Source organism: Nycticebus coucang, chromosome 17, assembly GCF_027406575.1.
Source record: "Nycticebus coucang isolate mNycCou1 chromosome 17, mNycCou1.pri, whole genome shotgun sequence".
NCBI classification, from domain to species: Eukaryota; Metazoa; Chordata; class Mammalia; order Primates; family Lorisidae; genus Nycticebus; species Nycticebus coucang.
In genome coordinates, this window is record NC_069796.1 from 83,149,928 (window position 1) to 83,169,488 (window position 19,561).

The 19,561-nt window shown below is 51.3% G+C and overlaps 1 protein-coding gene across 5 annotated transcripts in view; it reads left to right on the forward strand.

Moving 5' to 3' along the window:
* The window catches only part of FLT4 (fms related receptor tyrosine kinase 4), a 52,971-nt gene that overhangs the window by 13,018 nt on the left and 20,392 nt on the right, over positions 1 to 19,561 (forward strand). For 4 of the 5 annotated variants that reach the window (XM_053566978.1, XM_053566977.1, XM_053566980.1 and 1 more), the window contains exons 2-21: positions 524 to 620; positions 1,124 to 1,368; positions 1,609 to 1,721; positions 1,815 to 1,977; positions 2,173 to 2,312; positions 2,582 to 2,750; positions 3,042 to 3,159; positions 5,703 to 5,857; positions 5,939 to 6,101; positions 7,535 to 7,658; positions 8,729 to 8,837; positions 9,663 to 10,025; positions 10,302 to 10,448; positions 10,546 to 10,677; positions 10,824 to 10,930; positions 11,216 to 11,351; positions 11,817 to 11,921; positions 12,267 to 12,380; positions 12,576 to 12,664; positions 12,783 to 12,930. In XM_053566978.1, the coding sequence (XP_053422953.1) occupies positions 524 to 620; positions 1,124 to 1,368; positions 1,609 to 1,721; positions 1,815 to 1,977; positions 2,173 to 2,312; positions 2,582 to 2,750; positions 3,042 to 3,159; positions 5,703 to 5,857; positions 5,939 to 6,101; positions 7,535 to 7,658; positions 8,729 to 8,837; positions 9,663 to 10,025; positions 10,302 to 10,448; positions 10,546 to 10,677; positions 10,824 to 10,930; positions 11,216 to 11,351; positions 11,817 to 11,921; positions 12,267 to 12,380; positions 12,576 to 12,664; positions 12,783 to 12,930 (2,937 nt within the window). Of the gene's footprint in view, positions 1 to 523; positions 621 to 1,123; positions 1,369 to 1,608; positions 1,722 to 1,814; positions 1,978 to 2,172; positions 2,313 to 2,581; positions 2,751 to 3,041; positions 3,160 to 5,702; positions 5,858 to 5,938; positions 6,102 to 7,534; positions 7,659 to 8,728; positions 8,838 to 9,662; positions 10,026 to 10,301; positions 10,449 to 10,545; positions 10,678 to 10,823; positions 10,931 to 11,215; positions 11,352 to 11,816; positions 11,922 to 12,266; positions 12,381 to 12,575; positions 12,665 to 12,782; positions 12,931 to 19,561 lie in introns of those variants that run through there. The other variant, XM_053566981.1, reaches the window with a different exon arrangement.

Sequence of the window (19,561 nt, forward strand, 5' to 3'; positions counted from 1 at the left end):
GCGCTGGGGTCCTGGAGGGCAGCGGCCTGGCCCCACTCAGCCTACAGCCATCAGACACAAGGGTGCTTTTCCACCCAAGTGAGGCAGGGTGTGTGTGTGTTAGAGGAGCCCTTCAGGAAGCCCCAGGAGGTTGGTGGGAGACCCGGGAACCCAGAGGAGGCAGGGCAGCCAGGGGCCCCATGCCATGCTGAGTCAGAGAAGAACTGTAAGGTGGATACCCTGGGACCTGAGGAGGGCGAGGTCATTGGCAGGGTAGACAGGGGCCCTTCAGGCAGAGCTGTAGACCTACCACTACCCTTCTCCTTCGTGCCAGTATCTCAGCTCATGGGGCCAGAGGTTGGTGTTCAGTCCAGCCACAGTCAGGGATCACTTGTAGGGGCAGGAAGGAGTCAGCCTACGGAGATTACTGGCTGTCTTGAGGTCTGGAGGCTGGTGCTGCCCTGGGAGCACAATAGGTCTGCCTGGGCCTGATGCCATCGTGTGAACAGGACCCAGCACCATGCTGACCTGTCTCCACTCTCAGGTCTGGTGAGCGGCTACTCCATGACACCCCCAACCCTGAACATCACGGAGGAGGTGCATGTCATCGACACCAGTGACAGCTTGTCCATCTCCTGCAGGTACTGGGTCCCTCTCACTGGAAGCCAGGGAGGCAGCAGAAGCCTGGAGGTGGTGGCCGAAGGCCCAGAAGGCAGCTCCTTCCCGGGCAGAGTGGCCTCAAGGCTGTGCAGGGCTCCCCCTCCCAGGGTGTGGATGCTTGGAGGCCCTTCTCTGGCCTCACCCACACTCCCCCCCCACTCAGCATTTCACTTGGCACACATCACCCTCCACCCCACCCCAGACACCGTTCACTGCCCCCAGACCTGCACACTTGAGCCCCAGAGATGGTATCTGCCCTCAGCACTGGTTGTGATTCAAGGCCTGGCTTCTCTGCAGGCCAGCCTACCACCTATAGCCACAGGAGTCAGGTTGATGCCTGGGGGTCACAGGGAATGCCTTGGCCTGGGCAGCTCCATCCTGCAGTGAGACCAGCATAGGCTTTGCCCTTGAGGGAGGCCCCTCAGGGATCGTGCCCCCTGGGCTACAGCCAGGTCCCCTCCTGACCTCTCCCATCCTCTGCCAGGGGGCAGCACCCCCTAGAGTGGGCCTGGCCAGGGTCACAAGAGACACTGGCTACAGAGGACAAGGACAGCGAGGACACAGGGGTCGTGAGAGAGTGTGAGGGCACAGACACCAGGCCCTACTGCAAGGTTCTGCTGCTGCACGAGGCACACGCCAACAACACGGGCAGCTACCGCTGCTACTACAAGTACATCAAGGCCCGCATCGAGGGCACCACAGCCGCCAGCACCTACGTATTCGTGAGAGGTGAGGCCGCCAGGGTGAGTACAGCAGGCTGGACTCAGGTAGGGTCCTCGGGGAGGGCCGGCACCTGACTCCCATCCCCAGCCTACCAACACTGGGCTGGCAGGAGGAGAGAAGGGGACCTCACCTGCTCAGGAGGGTAGCCAGCAGGCAAGGACAGCACTGCCCAGCCCCATAGGGCCGCCCACTGCCTCCCCCACCCTCACTGTCCTTTCCCCACTGACTCTGGCTCCCTCTCCACAGACTTCAAACAGCCGTTCATCAACAAGCCCGACACACTCCTGGTCAACAGGAAGGACTCCATGTGGGTGCCCTGCCGGGTGTCCATCCCCGGCCTCAACATCACACTTCGTTCGGTACAACCCCACCCATACCCTGGAACCCCACCCTCCTATCCCAGCCAGGAGGAAGGGGGCAGCCAGGCACTGACAGTGACCGTGTCCCTTTAGCAAAGCTCAGTACTATGGCCAGATGGGCAGGAGGTGGTGTGGGATGACCGGCAGGGCATGCGGGTGCCCACACCGTTACTGCGAGATGCCCTGTACCTGCAATGTGAGACCACCTGGGGCGGCCAGGACTTCCTTTCCAACCCCTTCATCGTGCATATCACAGGTAGGAGCTGTCCTCACCTAGTGCTCCCTTCTGATGCCCTGGGAGGAGTAGTGGGATCCACCGCAATTCCCAGTAACAGTGTTGTCACTGACGTGCTGGTCTCAGGTGCCTGACACCTTGTGTTCTGTGTGCATTGGGTGTCCATGTGTACAGTGTCCTGGGAGGGCAGGGGAGTCACTGTGCATGTGTCACCAGGCAACGAGCTCTATGACATCCAACTGTTCCCCAAGAAGTCGCTGGAGCTGCTAGTCGGGGAGAAGCTGGTCCTGAATTGCACTGTATGGGCTGAGTTCAACTCAGGTGTCACCTTTGACTGGGACTATCCAGGGAAGCAGGTGAGGTCAGCAGCCCTGCCAGAGCATCTTCCTCCTACGCATTCTTGTCCTGTCCCCAGGAGTCCCCATCACTGACCACACCTTGGTGTGGAGGACATGCAGACCCAGGGGCTCTAGTCTGACAGGGAAGGTCTTCCATCCCAAGGAAAACTCAAGAGTCTGGGTCCAAGGTCTCCAGAGCCACTGCTGGCTGGGCTGGGGCATGTTCCTTGGTGGGGTAGCTCTGCTGAAGCCCATGTACTGACCCTGGGCTCCCCTGGATGTGGCAGGCAGAGCGGGGGAAGTGGGTGCCTGAGCGGCGCTCCCAGCAGACGCACACAGAGCTCTCCAGCATCCTGACCATCCTCAACGTCAGCCAGCACGACCTGGGCCCATACGTGTGTGAGGCCAACAACGGCGTGCAGCGATTCTGGGAGAGCACCGAGGTGATCGTGCATGGTACAGCCTGCGGCTAGGGACATCATGCCCAGCATGGGCTTGGGGGGATCAGGTGTCATCAAGCCTAAGGAACAAGGATCCTTGTGCAGTGTGGGCCCAGAGTATGGGGAGTCCAGCCAGAGGGAAGCGGGGTGTGAGCAGAGGAACCGCGTAGCTCCCACGGCGAATGGCACAGTGGGTGAACCCCAGTTTGTAGGCATCTGGCTGCCAGGGCCGCATGGCCTGTGGCTGGGAATCCTTGGTCAGTGATGGGTCAGCCCTGGATTTACAAGGATGCCTCTTGTCTGCCAGAAAAGCCCTTCATCAGCGTTGAGTGGCTCAAGGGACCCATCCTGGAGGCCACGGCAGGAGATGAGCTGGTGAAGCTTCCCGTGAAGCTGGCAGCGTACCCCCCACCAGAGTTCCAATGGTAACAGCCCTGGCTCCCCTCCCCTCACTACCTTGCCAGGCCTACCGGTAAGAAGGGCAGTGGCCTCTCCATCAGGCCTGCATGCTGACCAACCACATGGGGACCTGTTCCTCTCCATCAGGCCTATATTAATATTGATAGTGATGGGACCCTCTCTGAGGAGAGTCCCAAAGTAACAGGCACAGAGTATGATATTATAGCTAGAAGGAAGGTTGACCTAGATTGCTGCCAACCTGTGGAACGTTTAAAGTTAAACACTGGCTTCTGCTGTGCATGGATGTTGTGGCATGGTGTGGGGCTTTACTGCTTTCTGAGGCTCTGACAGGTAGACCCACCTGTACTCACTTGAGTAAATGCTAGGGTCTGCCCTGCCGCAATGGCTGAGTTTCCCTGGGTCTCCTTCCAATGAGGTTGCCGCTTCCAGAACTCTCCTATCCAGAAATGTGGACATGCCGCAGGGGTTTAACACATTGTTGTAGAGCAGCCCTGGGCTGGGCCTCCCGGCATGACAGTGAGTACAAGCTGAGAGGGTGAGCCTTCCCCTGGGGTGTTCCAAGGCCCAGGAACGGGACCCCTCTGATGGTGCTGCCCTCACTGGTTGCTCCCTGCAGGCTCTGGAGGGCACCTCTCCTATGCACTCTCAGGCTGTCTGGGCAGTCAACACGGCAACTCAACCTTGTCAACTCAAGGCTCACACTCTAGTCCAAGTCCCCATTTCACAGACAAGGAAGCAGAGCCCAGGATAGGTGAAGGGCATTCCTGCCTGAGCCCCAGCCCCTTGGGAGGGGTCTCTGCCCAGCTAGCCCCAGGAGCCTCACCCTTCTAGCCTGGGCACCTCCCTTCTGGCACGGCAACTTTGGTGAAAAGAAAGCAGAGGCCTCAGGTGTCTACAGCCTGAGCCAGGAAACAGGCTGCTCCTAGGGGGGCCTGGTGGGACCCTCCCTCTGAGGACACAGGCTTTGGGATTCATGGAGGCACCTGGTGCAATACAGGGCAGGGTCCTGAGGGTACTTAGGCAGCCTGGAACTTCACTCACAGGTGCGGCTCCTAGAGATACCTAGGCTCTGTCCCTTGCCCTCCAAGGCCGGCAGGACCGCACCTACTGTCGGTAGGTGGCCAGCTGTGCTGCTTCCAGAGTCCAGCCCAATCCTGAGGTAGCTGGCTGTCCTCAGCACAGCGTTCCACTGGAATTGGAACATTCCCACCCTATCCAGACCTTCTCTTCTCACTTGGGCAACACCTGTCTCTAAGAAGCACCCATCTGAGTCACCTGCCCTGGGTTGTTCATGGTCACCACAGCCCCACAGGCACCCACCCTTCATGTGGCTCACTGTGTGACAGTTGTGAGTCAGTGAATGGGTAGAAGGTTGGAGAACACACAGGCAGGCTGAGCCTGGGCTCCTGAACACTTTCAGTGTGCCCAGCACTGTGCTGACACTACATGCCAGTTAGACCTCACACTCCCTTCAGGGTGCATTGCATTTCCCCACTTTTCAGATGAGGACACTTGAGGCTTTGGTAGTTATAGGGTTTGCCTAGGGTCACAGATCCAGCAAGCGCACCAGTACTGGGAAGACAGCACAGCCCACCTCTGCTCTACTCTGCCTTACTATGCAACCCCAGGCCAGTCACATCCTTTCTGGGTAGGGTCCTGGCTGGGGTGTCACAGTTGAGAGCAGACCCCTGCAGCCCCCTCACTATTAGTCTTTGGGCCACACTGCAGCAGCCCCAGTTTAGCACACCCAGCAGAGGCACCTGCCCAAGAAAGGATGGTCTTCAAACAGTTTCCAAACCCAGGTCACAGAGGCAGCTGCCGTTTGGAGTATGGGGCATCCACTTACTCACATGTGCAGAAACATCCATGGAGCACCTGCCAGTGGGGGGCTTCCAGCTCAGTGTGGGGGATGGACGGTCAGCAGATGCATGTGTGAAACCCACTGTAGTGATGCATGTGGGCTGGGTGCAGACCAGGTGGAGCCAGGCCACTGCATAAGGATGGGCAGGAAAGCTGTATACTCCAGCCCAAATGAAGGTGGAGGGAGCCATGCAGATTCCCACTCACAGGAATAAATGTCTTGTGGGCGCAGTGAGTCCATCACCTGGGGAGCTCAGGGAGGCTCAGGGGTAGGGGCAGAGAGCTCTGTAGGCACTACATTTTCACTCCATGTAGCCTGTGAGAAAGAGGACGGGGTTCCTGAGACCAAAACTCAGACCCTGGCTGTCCAGACCCACAACCACAGGCAGGGCAGAGAGAAGGCAGCTGTCTCAAACAGTGACGGTCACCTTGCTACTGATGGGATGACGGATGATGTTTTAACATGAGGCCAGAGGTGCTGTTGCAGACCTTGGGTTGTTGGGCCTGGAGAACATGTCCAGGACTTTCAACCATTCACTTCCAGACCAGCATCCACTGCCACTCTCTCTGACCTGGCCACTCTCCTGCTTCCTGCCCCTGAGAATGAATCCTGGTTGGGGGAACTGGGAGTGCATCGTGGGGCTGGGACGCAGTCCACATAGCCCCCTGAACTAGCTTCCTGGGCTAGGTATAAGGACAGAAAAGCAGTATCTGGACGCCACAGTCCACATGCCCTGGTGCTCAAGGAGGTGACAGAGGCCAGTGCTGGCATCTACACCCTCGCCCTGTGGAATTCTGCAGCTGGCCTGAGGCGCAACATCAGTCTGGAGCTGGTAGTGAATGGTGGGTGGGGCTAAGAATAAGAGGGAAGGCAGGTGGGGGCGTGGCTTGGGGGCCGCTAACCAACACCTTCTGTGCCCCTAGTGCCCCCCCACATCCATGAGAAGGAGGCCTCCTCCCCCAGCATCTACTCCCGCCACAGCCGCCAGGCCCTCACCTGCACCGCCTACGGGGTGCCCCCACCTCTCAGTGTCCAGTGGCGCTGGCGACCCTGGACACCCTGCAAGACGTTTGCCCAGCGCAGCCTGTGAGTGTGGCTCCGGCCCATCATCCTCCATTGCAGAGGCTGGGCCCCAACCTCAACCCTGCTGAACCCACTTCCCAGCCCTGTTGTTGTCCAAGCCTTGCTCATCCTCCTCTCCAGAGCCCTACTCTGAATTTGAACCCTGACACTAATTTCAGCTGTAGCCAATCCCCAGCCTCACCTCACCTGAATAAGACTGAGACCCTCCCTTGTATCACTCTCCACCAGCAGACTGGGCTGGACTCAGGGATCTGCCCTAACACCTCCTTTTAAAGCAAAGTCCCCTGGATACCCATTGCATCATCTGGAGAGAACCAAAGGATATGCCTCTGAGCACTGGGCAGGCCAACCTGGGTTAGTGTTGAGCCCCATGGCACACTGAGCATGTTCACACACTCTGCTCATCTGGGCAGTGCTCACGCCACCCCCTACACATGGGGAAATAGGGTCAGAGAAGGGAGGCAACTTACCAACATCATAGCTGTGAGCCACAGAGCCCACCCAACTGCTGAGCTATGCTTCCCCTTCACTGAGGTGGACATCAACAGGACAGATAGGCTGGAAAGAACACTTAGACAATCAGGGGACTGGAGAGGAGAGTGCCATGGTAGGCAGGCATCTTGAAAGCACTAGGGAGCCAGTGAAGGTCTTTGAGCAAGAGAATGATGGCTCAGGTTTGTCTTTTAGCAAGAGATCCTAGTGTGTCAAGCCAGAAGCCAGGACCCCAGATTGGAAACAGGGCAGCGGGGCTGTGGCTCCAGCATGTTCATTCTCAGTAGGGTTGGCCTAGGGGCCTGAGACAGCCCAAAATGTCCAGGACTCATAGGGTGTCTGTATACAGGTCACAGCCAGGACCTCCAAATTTGCTTTGCTCTGATGCCCCACCATTATCCTCTGTACCAACTGATGGAGGCCCGGGGGCCTCACTCTGTTCCTCCACTAGAGACAAACCAAACCCCCCTGCTCACCAGGGTCCTGAGACACCCATCCAACAGGAAACCAAAAGTGCTGGAGATGCACACAGTCCAGAGGGAGGGGACAGCTCCTAAAGGACAAGGAGGAGAGGTCAGGCAGAGACCTCTTCTGAAAGAGAGTGGGGACTTGTGCTGCCCTGAGTGAACTGGGTGGGCAGACCCAGGGTGGTCTTTGCACGAAGGGACACAAGAGAAGTGGATCAGAGTGGTGCATGAGGGCTGGTGAGCACAGGAAGACCGTGTCTAGCAGCCTGAGCAGGATGGGTTGTCAGGCCCTTGGCATGAAGGGGGCAGGCAATGCTCCAAAAACAATCCCCACCCCACTTGCCCAGGCCTGAGGGCCAGCCTTACCCACCAGTGTGTGAGAAGATGACTCTGAGTATGACAAAGTCTGGACACCTTCACCCTTCCATGTGGGCCTCCCAGATCCCTGATCTGCCCTTGCCCCTCCTGGATCCACAGCTGGCGGCAGCAGCGGGACCTCATGCCACAGTGCCACGACTGGAAGGAGGTGACCACACAGGATGCCGTAAACCCCATCGAGAGCCTGGACACCTGGAATGAGTTTGTGGAAGGGAAGAATAAGGTACAGGCCAGCCATGCCACTGAGGGGCCAGGGAGAAGAACAGTAGAAGTGGGAAGGGGCCTTTCTGCCTACTCCCAGTTCCCACCTGGCCTGCAGAGCTCTGGGAATAGCCAGAGCTGCAAGTCAGTGACCTGTCTGTAGTCTCTGGGCCTCAGCTCCCCTGACTGCATGTGGATGGAGAGCCAGACCTCCCTTGCTTTTCAGACAAGAAAGCTGAGGTCTAAGGCTGCCTGGTCAGGCCATGGCCTCAGCCACACATAGGCTAGGAGCAGACGGGGTTGGGGGCTGTCTAGGTCTCTATTGAAGGCTGCAGAGCCACTGGACCAGCCCGTGGGCAATGCTGAGAAGGGGGGACACATTGAACAAAGGCACCCACTTCCTACAGTCACTTCCTGTTTTCCTACACACCTCCAGAGCCTCTTCCTGTTTCAGGCCTGGCCAGGAAGTGCCCAGCTGGGGGATGGGGGGTGGTCTTTGGATGGTAGGCAGGGCCGATATCCCTCTCTCCTCCCCTGTATCTCAAGCTTTCTACTTGCTGAAGCCAGAGTCTCTCTGGAAGCCCAGGACCCCACCCCCAGCCCTCTTCACTACCCTGGAGAGGTGCTGTGAATAGCCCTGATGTGTGGGCATATTGCAAAGATCTCACAGAGTGACCAACCTTAGGCCACAGCCTGAGCCTGTCTAGAAGTGACTGGCCCCTTGCTATGACCACAGGTTGAATTCTAACCCTAGCTTGGACTGACCCAGTTGTCAGGCTGGCTCCTGGCCGCTCCTCACCATGTCCACACATCTGGTCCTGCCAAGTGCGACCTACTAACGTCACCAGTCTATGCCTACTGTCTATATACTATCCATTGGCTTTTCTGGAGAGCCACCTCTCTCTCCTGCCCTTGACAGCACCTCTCTTTTCCCTGTCTCACCATTCCTGGTCTTCGAGCTTGATCATCTCCAGGGCACAGCCTCATCGTTCCTCATTACTCTGGTGGCCACAGCATCCTCCTTGTAGAAAAGAGGGTCTGGATCATGAGAACTCAGGGAGAAATGGATCCTTGTGTCTGTGATCTGCCTAGACTGTAAGCAAGCTGGTGATCCAGGATGCCAACGTGTCTGCCATGTACAAGTGTGTGGTCTTCAACAAGGTGGGCCAGGATGAGCGGCTCATCTACTTCTATGTGACCAGTGAGTGGCCAGACGACCCCCTAGGGAGTGCCACTTCCTTGGACAGGCCTGAGTGCAGGGTCAGGAAGCAGGTTTGGGCTCATTGAGCTTCTGATGACTGAGGGGCACCCAAGAGAGATATCCAGGGCCTGAGTGACCCCTGGGTCAGGGTGGGAGGATAGATTTGGAGGCCATCAGCACAGAGACTGTGCTGGAATGGCACCCTCTGCCCTCAGCCCTGGAGGCACCTCCCCCAAAGATGGTCCATGCTCTGGCACCTCCTCCCAGCTCTACTCCCTACCACACCCTACCCAAGCCCTGGATCCCTGCAGTGTCATGTGCATTTTACCCTAGGGAGAAGGTCCATAATTAACTCAGATTTGGGGGTGTTCTGATCTCAGGAGAGCTAAAAAGTTCAGGGGTGGACAGTCCTTGGTCCAGGAATATAGATAAGGGCATCTGCAGGATATAAAGCCAGAGAGCCCCTAGGAGGGGGGTGGAGGGGGTAGCCCACAAGCTCCTGACAACTGGCAGAGAGACACAAGGAAATTGGAAGTGTAGCGCTAACAAAAGTTAATGAAGAAATGGTCTCAAGAAGAGGACAGTGGTGGGGTGTGGTCTCAAGTCCCCACTGAGTGTGGTGAGCAGGAATTCCTGATGATCTGGACTCGAGGTGGGGGTAGGGGAACCCCATGTTGGGCTCCTCCAGCAGAGAGCAGGAGAGGTAGGAAGAGACCCCCTTAGGATTAACTTCAGAGAGCTGGCCCTTTATCACAGCACAGGAGCAGGTGGGTAGGGAGTAAACACCAGGGGGCAGAATCACAGCGGTTTCTCCTCCCTCTCCAGCCATCCCCGACGGCTTCAGCATCGAATCCGAGCCCTCTGAGGAGCCCCTAGAGGGCCAGCCTGTGCGTCTGAGCTGCAGAGCAGACAACTACACTTACGAGCATCTGCGCTGGTACCGCCTCAATCTGTCCACGCTGCACGATGCACAAGGGAACCCGCTGCTGCTTGACTGCAAGAACGTGCACCTGTTCGCCACCCCGCTGGCTGCCAGCCTAGAGGAGCCGGCTCCTGGGGCGCGCCACGCCACGCTCAGCCTGAACATCCCCCACGTGGCACCGGAGCACGAGGGCGACTATGTGTGCGAGGTGCAGGACAGGCGCAGCCACGACAAACACTGCCATAAGAAGTACCTGTCAGTGCAGGGTGAGGCGGGAAGGGCCCGGCTTCCCATGTAGCTGTCGCTGCTTGTAGCTTTGCCTCTAACGCTGTACGGGCCTGGGAGCTTCTTTCACAAGTGGGGCCCTGCAGGAGCGTCCCCCACCCTGACCCCACGGTGGAGGTGCGCAGTCCTCCTGCCCTAAACGCAAACCCTCACTTTCCTTCAGCTTCCAGCAAACCTTCCACCCTCTGTTCCCGGCCAACAGGGCCCCGTCCACTTACTGCGGCTCCACTTACCTCCCCCTCGACCCCTGCCCCTAGCCTTAGAAGCCCCTCGGCTCACGCAGAACCTGACCGACCTCCTGGTGAACGTGAGTGACTCGCTGGAGATGCGGTGCCTAGTAGCCGGAGGACACGTACCCAGCATCGTGTGGTACAAAGACGAGAGGCTACTGCAGGAAGAGTCTGGTAGTGAGGCTAGCCCGGGCGAAGGGCGGGTTCGGAGGCCCTCAACGCCAGCCCCCTCCTCCCATCCGAACTCGTATCTCCACCCCACCCGCTGCAGGAATCGACCTGGCGGACTCAAACCAAAAGCTGAGCATCCAGCGCGTGCGCGAGGAGGACGCGGGACGCTACCTGTGCAGCGTGTGCAATGCCAAGGGCTGCGTCAACTCCTCGGCCAGCGTGGCAGTGGAAGGTCTGGCGTCCACCTTGCACGGCTCAACCCACCTCCCGCCCCCAGTGGATGCCTTCTGGCGGCCGTCTCATACACCCAGAGGGCGTTGGCCGTAGGGTACACGCTCTCCCCCTCACACATTCACTGGCCCCTTTCGGCCCACTCAGGCTCCGAGGATAAAGGCAGCATGGAGATCGTGATCCTCGTCGGCACCGGCGTCATCGCAGTATTCTTCTGGTTGCTCCTCCTCCTCATCTTCTGTAACTTGAGGAGGGTGAGCGCTTCCTCCCCCTGCCGAGCCTCTCCCCAGCTCCTACTTGGGTCTCTCTTGCGCCATCTGGCCAGTCCTTAAGAAAGAATAAGGTCCCCATCCTGGTTCACCTAGCAACTTCGTCTCCTGGGAAACTTCCTATTCATACCTGCTGGGCTCTAAGGTGCAAAAGTCTGTCACCTACTTCACTGAGAGTTCCGAAGGAAGTGCCATCCATTCTGGCCTAAGTTTCACCCAAGCCGCAGTGGTATGGCCAAATCAAAGAGCTGTCCCCACCCCCACCCCCAGCCGGCGCACGCAGACATCAAGACGGGCTACCTGTCCATCATCATGGACCCCGGGGAGGTGCCTTTGGAAGAGCAGTGTGAATACCTGGCCTATGACCACAGCCAATGGGAGTTCCCCCGGGAGCGGCTGCACCTCGGTGAGGCTAGCACTCAGCCTGCCCCCACCACACCCTGCCTGGCAGAAGCAGCTTCAGCTGCTGCAGAGTTTGGCAGGCTGGAGCGCCTGAAAGCCCTTCATTCTCAGAACTGGTGCCAGGAAGGCCCGCCTGGCCCGCACCTGGCCTGACCTGCCCATCTGGGCTTGAGTTCCCCCAGAACCACAGCCAGGGCTCTCGGTTCCCAGGCCCCACAAGGTCACTGCCTGCTGCTCAGAGCGGGGTGGGTCTAGCATACCTGCGGGGCTTTCCCGCTTGCCTCTCCTCTCCCTCCCTTCTCCCTCCTGGTCCCCATACCCTTCCTGTTTGGCAGAGAGGCCCCCCACCCCCACCCCCGCCACCTTCCTGGGCCTGCCTTCCTGGCCCTCCAGACAGGTCACCACTGCTGCCACCTCTCTCCGCCCCCACCCCCATACGGCCCACCTGCGACTGGATCCCTGCCCACAGGGAGAGTGCTCGGTCACGGCGCCTTCGGGAAAGTGGTAGAAGCCTCAGCTTTTGGCATCAGCAAGGGCAGCGTCTGTGACACCGTGGCCGTGAAAATGCTGAAAGGTGTGGGGTCAGTGGGTGCAAGGGGGGAGGAGTTGGTGAGGAACAGCGGCTCTGGGTGGGTCAGTGGGACTGTGATGCAGGAAGGGAAACTGAGGCTCGAAGTCAAGACTCACCCACGGTTCTACAGGGAGGCCTAGGGGATCAGAGCCAGACTCCCACTGGAATCCTCTGCCTCAGAGGGGCCAAAAAAACCTCCTGAAGACCCTGCGCTCCCCTTTCCCACTCTCCTAAGAGTGTTGACAGTGCCTTGGCTAAGCCAGCGGCGGGAAGGTGAAGGGGTGGGGGGCGATTAAGGCAGAGGCCAGGCAAATCGCGCATAATGCGAGGCCTCTGTGTCCCATCCAGAGGGAGCCACCGCCAGCGAGCACCGCGCCCTGATGTCAGAGCTCAAAATCCTAATTCACATCGGTAACCACCTCAACGTGGTCAATCTCCTGGGGGCGTGCACCAAGCCCAACGGTACAGAGCTGGGACGCCTGGAGGGAAGGCGAGGCCTTTGGGGTGCTTTGGCGCTCCAGGCGGAAGGGGGCTGCTGGGCTTGGGGTGGGCAGGTGCAGGCAGGGGCGCAGGAGGGGAGTGGGTGGTAGCCAGTAGGGGTGTGGTTGCGGGAGCTGACCCTCCACCGTGCCCTGGGTCCTGCTCTGCCTGCTCCAGGCCCCCTCATGGTGATCGTGGAGTTCTGCAAGTATGGCAACCTTTCCAACTTCTTGCGCGCCAAGCGAGAGGCCTTCCACCCCTATGCGGTAGGTGGGCTCCTGTGTCTAACGCCCACAGCACTGCGGGTGAGGCAGGGAGTTTGGGAGTGAGAGGCTCCTCTCCTGTGGATGACTGGCCCTGTCGGGGCCGCTTGTGCATCCTCAGAACTCACCGGAGAGGCGAAGGCGGTTCTGCGCCATGGTGGAGGGCCCCAAGGAGGATCAGAGGAGGCTGGAGAGCCCCGACAGAACCATTCTCTCACGGTTCCTCGTGGGCAAGGGCGTAGCGGGGCGGGCTGCTCCCAACCAGGAAGGTAAGTGCTTGTCTTCCCGTTGTCCAGTGTCCAGCAGGCAGCCCCGATAACCCAGCCTTGGCGAGGTCCTTTCATTGGAAAGCATGTAAAGGGCTCTGCCTTAGGAAGGGAAGACACCACAGGGACAGTTTCCACAAAGATGTTTGATGTATGACTTGAGCATCTCCGAATGAGTAAGGGTTTGCTTGTAAACAATGTAGAGAACTAGCCCAGAACCAAGTAGCAGGTGCAAAGGCCTATTAAGAGAATCACCTTGGAATCTGAGTAAAGTTTATTGGAATTTGAGTAAACCATTAGTGAATTGGGCAGCACCAAACCAGAAGAGATTTAGAGAGTCTCCCTGTTGCTGCTTTGTAAGAGAGGATTTGTGCACAGGAAAAGGAAAGTGGGGTACAGAAACAACTGGATTGACTGGAACAGAGTTTCGCATGGTTGGTGGCCTTTGGCCAATATTTCTTAATTGGTCACAAGAGGTTATAGTCCCAGATACTCAGGAGGCTGCGGAGGATCATTTGAGCTCAAGAGTTTGAGGCTGCAGTAAAGCACCATGTCAGTGAGCTGTGTGAGTTGTATCTATGGGTTGTAAATTGGATCTCCTCAGTGACTAGTTAATGTTTTCTGTATTTATGGCAGTATTTCTGTTTTTCACAGCCACCAGGGCTCTAGGCAGGGGGACAGAGGAAGACCATGTCTCCAAAAAAAAAAAGATTATAGTCTGTGTATGTATTTAGTTAGATTATAATTTATTATGTACAGAGAAACCTTTAGACTAAATTTAAAATATGTAAGAAGATAATTTTAGGTTAAAAAATTAATAACTTTTGTCAACCTCTTAATTTTGAGAGACTGACCAAAATTGATGTTATTTTGCGAATTGATGTTATTTTGCTATTATTGTAAATGTATTTGGTCTTATATCTCACTGGGAAATAGTAAAACAGAGGGGGGGTGGAAGGTGGTGCTTGTAAAGTGGAAATAAGGATATCCACTTTCTTATAAGGGTTATATAGTACAGGGGAATTTTTTTCTGTTTAGGAGAAAAGTTAATCTTGACTGAGGATTTTTTGAAGTTTTAGTTTATGTCATATTTAGTATGATTGACTATTTTGGTTTGGTCTGGTCTGCTGAGACACAGTATATTAGTTTAGTCTAAATAAACAGCCTCAGAACTTTGTTTAAAACTTTTTTATTATTAAATCATAGCTGTGTACATTAATGCAATCATGGGTTACAATGTGCTGGTTTTATATACAATTTGAAATATTTTCATCAAACTGGTTAACATTGCCTTCCCGGCATTTTCTTAGTTATTGTGTTAAGACATTTATGTTTAAAACTTTTTCTTGTTATTATGTTTTTACTTAGTGAGAATGTGACCAAAACAGGGCTTTTCATGCCATGGGTTATTATTTTCAGGTTTTGGTTTCAGTATGTTATTTATAGATTATAGTGTGCTCATTCTTGGGTTATTTGTTTGAGTTTTTGTTATTTTAGACCATTTGACATATTATAGATGGCTGTATGTAAATAGTTAAAACTTTTGAGCCAATATAGCCTACCAGGGAGACTACTTTTATGACTATTAGGAGGATAATATTAAGAATTTGGAGTATTGGCAGTGCCTGTGGCTCAAAGAGGTAGAGCACCAGCCCCATATGCCGGAGGTGGTGGGTTCAAGCCCAGCCCCGGCCAGAAACTGAAAAAAAAAAAAAAAAAAAAGAATTTGGAGTGTTTTTTTAATTAATTAAAAATAAATAGATTAAAGAAGAATCTGGTGAAGAATCTCTTTGTTTTAATCAAGTAGTAAGCTTATTAACTTATGTTTAGTGTAATAAGTAATGTTAGTAACAGGCTTTTTGCTTGAGTTTTGTTGAGTTATATATTTTTTAGCTTAGTCAGTAAATATTTGGAGTAATTTTATGATTTAGTATGACTTTAGTAGGAGAATTTGAAGAAGTCTTTTGTGTAATTACAGCCTTTGTAGTAGAATCTGGGATAGTCTATTATGAGGGATAAATTTTTAATTATTATCTCATTTATTTTTAACCATAGAAAAAGGTGAATTAATGAATGATGTCCCTTTAGAAGGGTGAAGGCCTCTTGGTTATGTTTTTAACCTATAAAATAGGTTAAGAGGAATGGACTAATGTTTTGTTTTTTGACTAATTATGGAATAATAAAGCTATCATTAAAATTTTTCACTGATGCTATCCTGTTATTTTTTAATTTATTAAGGTATAAAATTCTGTATAAGATTGGTTATGAAATTTTTTTACAAATAAAGGTATATATAAATGGTTGTATATATAAATGACCCATTTTTTAGTTTTATTGTTAACTAGAGTCTTTAAGTAAGGAGGTAAGAGTCTCATGATAGATAGTAAGGAAGTCTTGATTTGCGATCTTGGGAAAGTTGTTGTTATCTAAGATGCCATCTGTTTGGGGGAAGAAACTTTTTTTGTTTCATTTATTATTTATTTACTTTAAGATCATTAATGGGAGTATAGTTTTAAGACTCTGAAGGGGCCCCTTGAGTTGTAAGATTATAAACTCAAGGTTTAAGTTTCCAAAGTTTTGTTGTAGCATGAGTGTCAAAGGCAGTCTTTGTTTAATGTTGTTGAATTTAATGTTGTTAAATGTTTAATTGTTGTTTGTAGAAGATACAGTCTTCAGGTTTTAGATTGTAAATGGTTTGATTGTCTTTAGTCAGTGGAACATGGCAAGTTGAGGATTTTTTTGTCTGATGAAAATAATGTATTGAAGTCTTATAGCATTTGATCATATGCTTCATACTTCTTTCCATAAAGGTTTGCCATGAAGTTCTATTACTAGGAGCATACAGGCCTATTAGTGACTATTTTATAAGGAATTAACTTATGTTTTTTACTGGAAGTAGATTTGACTATATTTAATTTGTAGTAACTTTGACCAATGCAATTCAGTCAATTTAGTTTTGTCTAATGTTTTTCTTTTTTTTCCTTCTTTTTATTTATTTATTTTTTTATTAAATCATAGCTGTGTACATTGGTATGATCATGAGGCACCATACACTTGGTTCATAGTGTCTAATGTTTTTCTGTATGTCATATCTATTTTATAACTTGCTTAGTAAAAAAAAGTATATATCATGGGAATTTCTTAGAATATCCTTTGAAAGAAACATTTTTAAATAACTTTTTAATTATTATTATAATGTTGGTCCTGTTATATAGAAAAGCTTTTACATAATCATATGTTGAAAATGACAATTTAATAAAAAAAATTTATTAATATCTAAATGGCCCATTAGGTAAAGAAATGTACCTGAAGTTTTGCTTGTCTTTTCAGGATTATGGGTTTGATGAAACAAACATTGGTTATCATTTATTTTAGTAATTTGAAATAGTCACCACCACACTAATATATATTTTTTTCAATTTGGATTATATTTATAATGAGTCATGGAATATAGAGTTTTTCCTGCAGACAGCAAATGGATGTCTTCTGTTTTTTAATCCAGTGAGCCAATCTATGTCTCTTCTGTGGGGAATTCAAGCCATTAACATTTATTAAGATAATTGATCAATGTGGTAGTGTTCTATTCATCTTATTTTGTGAGAGTCCATTGCTCAGTTTTATCTTTTGCATCAGTGTGGAAGTTAGGTTCTGTCCTTTAATTGCTGAGTTCTTACTTTGCTGTTAATCCATTGTGGTGGTCAGTGTGTAGAACAGTTTGAGCTGGTTCCTATAGAGCTGGTCTTGTTGTGGCAAATTCCCTCAATGTTTGTATATCAGTAAATGATTTGATTTCTCCATCAGTTTTGAAGCTTAACTTAGCAGGATATAGAATTTTGGGCTGGAAATTGTTCTGTTTAAGTAGATTAAAGGTAGATGACCATTGTGTTCTTGCTTGGAAAGTTTCATTAGAGAAGTCTGTGGTCACTCTTATGGATTTACCCCTGTAGGTCAACTGGCGCTTACTCCTGGCAGCTTGCAGAATCTTTTCTTTTGTCCTGACTTTGGACAGATTCATCACAATGTGTCTTGGAGAAACTTGGTTAGAGTTGAGGCGACCTGGGGTCCAATATCCCCCTGAAAGGAGCGTGTTAGAATCTTTGGTGATATTTGGGAAATTTTCATTTATAATATTCTCTAGTATGGCTTCCATTTCCATTGGGGCATTCTTCTTCCCTTTCTGGGATACCTATAACTCGTATGTTTGAACGCTTCATAAAGTCCCATAATTCTGTCAGCGAACATTCTGCTTTCTCTCTCTTCTTTTCTGCCTCTTTAACTATCTGAGTTATGTCAAGAGCTTTGTCCTCTACCTCCAAAATTCATTCTTCTGCATGGTCTAATCCTGTTGTTGATACTTTCTATTGCATCTTTAATTTCCCTAATTGACTGCTTCAGTTCCTTCAGCTCTGCTGTATCCTTTCTATATTCTTCATATTGTTCATCTCTTATTTGATTCTGTTTTTGTATTTCCTTTTGGTAATTTTCCACTTTCTCAGCAATTTCCTTGCTTGTTTCCATCATTTCCTTCATTGTTTTCATCATCTGTATTCTAAATTCCCTTTCTGTCATTTCTAGCATTTCTTTATAGGTGGAATCCTCTGCAGTAGCTACCTCACGGTCCCTTGTGGGGGTTGCTCTGAACTGGTTTTTCATGTTGCCAGGAGTTTTCTGCTAATTGTTCCTCATGAGTGATTTCTTTTATCTGTTTCCTTGCCCTAGTTTTCCTTTCACTTCCTCTTGGTCTTTAAGTTGCCATGCCTCTGGACCAGGGTTTCAATGAGTCCTTTTGGTACAGGACCAGAAAGATGAGAAGATTGAAGAGCAAGAAGGAAAAAAAGAAAGAAAAAAGAGAAAGGATAGGGGGTGGGTAAAAGGGAATATTGACAAAAAGAAGAGAGGCACAGAAAGAGGGAGACAGAGCAATATAGGTATACAGTAAGGAACTTTGACTCAACCTTAAAAACCCCCAACCTGGGTACCAGGTTGGGTGGTTCCCTTGAGGTCAGCAGCTCTTTGCTAGCCTGTTCAGACACAGTACCCCACCTCCACCAAGTAGAGAGTAAAGGCAAAAATGCTATAAATCAAACCAAAACAAGCAAACAAAACTTTATAGGATAAAATTGGGGGAAAGACCAAATAATAGGGGTAGAAACACTAGCAAAAATGAAGCTCTAATTGTTGAAAAAGGCAACCATGGAAAATTGTATTTAAAGTAGAAAAATGAAGAAAGAAAATAAAGAGAAAAAAAGAAAAGAAAAATCTATAGGGAAAATGTTGAAATTAAAAAAAAAGCAGAAACAAAGCAGTATATATATCTTGCTTGATATTGTCTGGGCAACAGGTGATCTTCTGGGGTATGAGATGTTAATCACAATGCTGTACGAGATGGAGACTGGAGGCCTGTGCTGATTTCTCAAATCCCACAGGGTGGAGAGCCTAAATCTCTCCTCAGCCTGCTTAAAAGGCACTGCTAACCTTGGCTGAGCAGAAGCTTTCTCAGGAAAGCACTTGTTGCTGGGATCACGCCTGAAGTGGCTACCCCTTACCCAGTGTTCCAAAACCGGTCTCACTCTATGCCCCCAAGGGCTAAGACTGTAAGGCATATCATTCCCCCCCTTTAGGCTGCTCAGTCACTAGAGTGCTCAATCTCCCCCAATCCTTGCTCTGCGACCCTGAGGGCTGAGCTTGCCGGGGCAGTTCTCCCACAATGGCTCCACGCAGCCCACTATTAGCTCCATCCGGCTCAGCCGCTCAGTCTGGGGCCCTAGACAACACTTAAAATCCTCCACACTCTTGCCCAAGTTCTCCCAAGGTAGTTCAACTGAGTGCCAAGTCCAAAAAAACCAAAACAGCTCATAGGTAAGGCCTTTCCAGTTTGCAATCTCACTGCTGCTGTACTTACAGCTGCCGGCAGGATTAGACCCAACAGACACATGCAAACACTTGCCAGTTCTCCACTACTTTTGTCCTCCTCATGGGGTCCAGAAGTCTCTCACTGACTCCCTGTACCCCAAAGGGATGTTTCTGGGCAGATCCCACCAGCCAGAGATGCCTGGAGTCTTCTCTCTCCAGACTCACTGTACCCAGTTGCAAGAAAGCTCAGAATATAGAGTTGTTAATCATGGAAGGTGTAAGGAGTGGGGAAGGACCAGATGGCCACCTAGGCTCTCTATGAGGTCACACTTAACTTTGGATTTTTTTTTAATACGAAGTTTTTTTTTTTTTTTAAGTACAGTATCTATGGATTATTTTATTTCTTGTTTTTGTTTGTTTCAAATTCATATGAGGGTACAAATTTTCAGTTTACATTGTTCTCATTTCCAAGGTAAAGTTCAAGTTGTAGTAGAGCCCTTCACCTACAAGGTGTGCTGAACACCCTCACATTGTGCACTTTAGGTGAGATCCCTCCAATTGTCCTCCCTCCACCTGCTAATTGCCCTCCCTGGCTCCCTACCCTCTCCCTATAGACACCTATATTTGTGTTTTATCCTTCATGTGTGTGTCCGTAATTGTTTATATGTTGATTTCATGTTAGTATTGAGTACATTAGATTTATTTTCCATTCTTGAGATGCTTTGCTAAGAAGAATGTGTTTCAACTCCATCCAGATAAACACAACAGATGTGAAGTCTCT